This window comes from Sander lucioperca, chromosome 17, assembly GCF_008315115.2.
Source record: "Sander lucioperca isolate FBNREF2018 chromosome 17, SLUC_FBN_1.2, whole genome shotgun sequence".
In the NCBI taxonomy this organism is placed as follows: domain Eukaryota; kingdom Metazoa; phylum Chordata; class Actinopteri; order Perciformes; family Percidae; genus Sander; species Sander lucioperca.
Genome location: NC_050189.1, coordinates 18,694,948 through 18,697,447, shown reverse-complemented (window position 1 = coordinate 18,697,447; position 2,500 = coordinate 18,694,948). Strand labels below are relative to the sequence as shown.

The following is a 2,500-nucleotide window of genomic DNA, read 5'->3' as shown; positions in this document are numbered from 1 at the left end:
CATATACACGCACTCACACATTCTGTCACGCACAGACACACACATACACACACACACACACACACAAACAGTCGCGCAGAGACGTGTGCATACACACACACACACACACACACATACACGCACTCACACATTCTGTCACTCACAGACACACACACACACAGTCATGCAGACACACACACACAGTCATGCAGACACACACACACACACACACACACACAGTCATGCAGACACACACACACACACACACACAGTCAAGCAGACACACACTGTCACGCAGAGAGACACACACACACACACACACACACACACTGTCACGCAGAGACACACACACACACACACAGACACACACACAAATAAACACACACTCTGTCACGCAGACACACACATACACACACACACACACACAAACAGTCGCGCAGAGACGTGTGCATACACACACACACACACACACATACACGTACTCACACATTCTGTCACGCACAAACACACACATACACACACACACACACACACACACAAACAGTCGCGCAGAGACGTGTGCATACACACACACACACACACATACACGCACTCACACATTCTGTCACTCACAGACACACACACACACACACACACACACACACACACACAGTCATGCAGACACACACACACAGTCATGCAGACACACACACACACACACACACAGTCATGCAGACACACACTGTCACGCAGAGAGACACACACACACACACACACACACACTGTCACGCAGAGACACACACACACACACACAGACACACACACAAAAAAACACACACTCTGTCACGCAGACACACACACACACACACACACACACACACACTCTGTCACGCACACACACTTACTTGTGCAACTACAGTACAACTACATGTAGTTACTCCACTACATTCATCTGTTACAGCTTTAGTTACTAGTTACTTTAGTTACTCCACTACATTCATCTGTTACAGCTTTAGTTACTAGTTACTTTAGTTACTCCGCTACATTCATCAGTTACAGCTTTAGTTACTAGTTACTTTACACGTTAAGATTACTGCACACAAAACACACGTGCAGGACTTTTACTGCAGTAAAGGATCTGAATACTTCTTCCACCGCTGGATAAGGGAGCACAGAAATAAAGATTCTTAATCTGTCACTTCCTTTTCTTTAATCTTCGTCCACATTATGAGTTTAAGCAGGAGATGTTTGTTTGTCTGTTTGTTTGTTTGTTTGTTTGTTTGTTTGTCTGTGTGTGCTCTGGGCTCTGATGAGAATAAAGTTGTGTTTGTGTCTCCTCCAGAGTTGATGTGTTGTGAGGAACTCCACGCTGTTCTCCACCTGGTGCTGCAGGCCGGAAACCTCCTCAACTCTGTGAGTGGAAAAGTCTTGTCTCGGTCTCGACCCCTCGAAATCTCGGTCTCGACCCCTCGAAGTCTCGGTCTCAACCCCTCAAAGTCTCGGTCTCAACCCCTTAAAGTCTCGTTCTTGTCTCAGTCTCAACCCCTCAAAGTCTCATTCTCGACCCCTCGAAGTCTCGTTCTTGTCTCGGTCTCGACCCCTCGAAGTCTCGGTCTCGACCCCTCAAAGTCTCGTTCTTGTCTCGGTCTCGACCCCTCGAAGTCTCGGTCTCGACCCCTCGAAGTCTCGGTCTCAACCCCTCAAAGTCTCGGTCTCAACCCCTTAAAGTCTCGTTCTTGTCTCAGTCTCAACCCCTCAAAGTCTCATTCTCGACCCCTCGAAGTCTCGTTCTTGTCTCGGTCTCGACCCCTCGAAGTCTCGGTCTCGACCCCTCAAAGTCTCGTTCTTGTCTCGGTCTCGACCCCTCGAAGTCTCGGTCTCAACCCCTCGAAGTCTCGGTCTCGACCCCTCAAAGTCTCGGTCTCGACCCCTCAAAGTCTCGTTCTTTTCTCAGTCTCGACCCCTCGAAGTCTCGGTCTCGACCCCTCAAAGTCTCGGTCTCGACCCCTCAAAGTCTCGTTCTTGTCTCGGTCTCGACCCCTCGAAGTCTCGGTCTCAACCCCTCGAAGTCTCGTTCTTGTCTCGGACTCAACCCCTCAAAGTCTCGTTCTCGACCCCTTGAAGTCTCGTTCTTGACCCCTCGAAGTCTCGGTCTCGACCCCTCGAAGTCTTGTTCTCGACCCCTCGAAGTCTCGTTCTCGACCCCTAACAGTATTGTTCTCGTCCCCTCAAAGTCTCGGTCTCAACCCCTCAAAGTCTCGGTCTCAACCCCTTGAAGTCTCGTTGAAGTCTCGGTCTCAACCCCTCGAAGTCTCGTTCTCGACCCCTAACAGTCTTGTTCTCGTCCCCTCAAAGTCTCGGTCTCAACCCGTCAAAGTCTCGTTCTTGTCTCGGTCTCAACCCCTCAAAGTCTCGGTCTCAACCCCTCGAAGTCTCGTTCTCGACCCCTAACAGTCTTGTTCTCGTCCCCTCAAAGTCTCGGTCTCAACCCGTCAAAGTCTCGTTCTTGTCTCGGTCTCAACCCCTCAAAGTCTCGGTCTCA

At 50.0% G+C, this 2,500-nt stretch overlaps 2 protein-coding genes across 2 annotated transcripts in view; both read left to right on the top strand.

Annotated features, from left to right (window-relative positions):
- Positions 1 to 2,500, top strand: part of LOC116064546 (zinc finger protein 239-like) — a 914,372-nt gene that overhangs the window by 430,943 nt on the left and 480,929 nt on the right. The gene's annotated exons all lie outside the window — the stretch shown is intronic.
- The window catches only part of LOC116061826 (FH2 domain-containing protein 1-like), a 20,131-nt gene that overhangs the window by 3,646 nt on the left and 13,985 nt on the right, over positions 1 to 2,500 (top strand). The window contains exon 3 of the mRNA XM_035994215.1: positions 1,301 to 1,371. Within this exon, the coding sequence (XP_035850108.1) occupies positions 1,301 to 1,371 (71 nt within the window). The remainder of the gene's footprint in view (positions 1 to 1,300; positions 1,372 to 2,500) is intronic.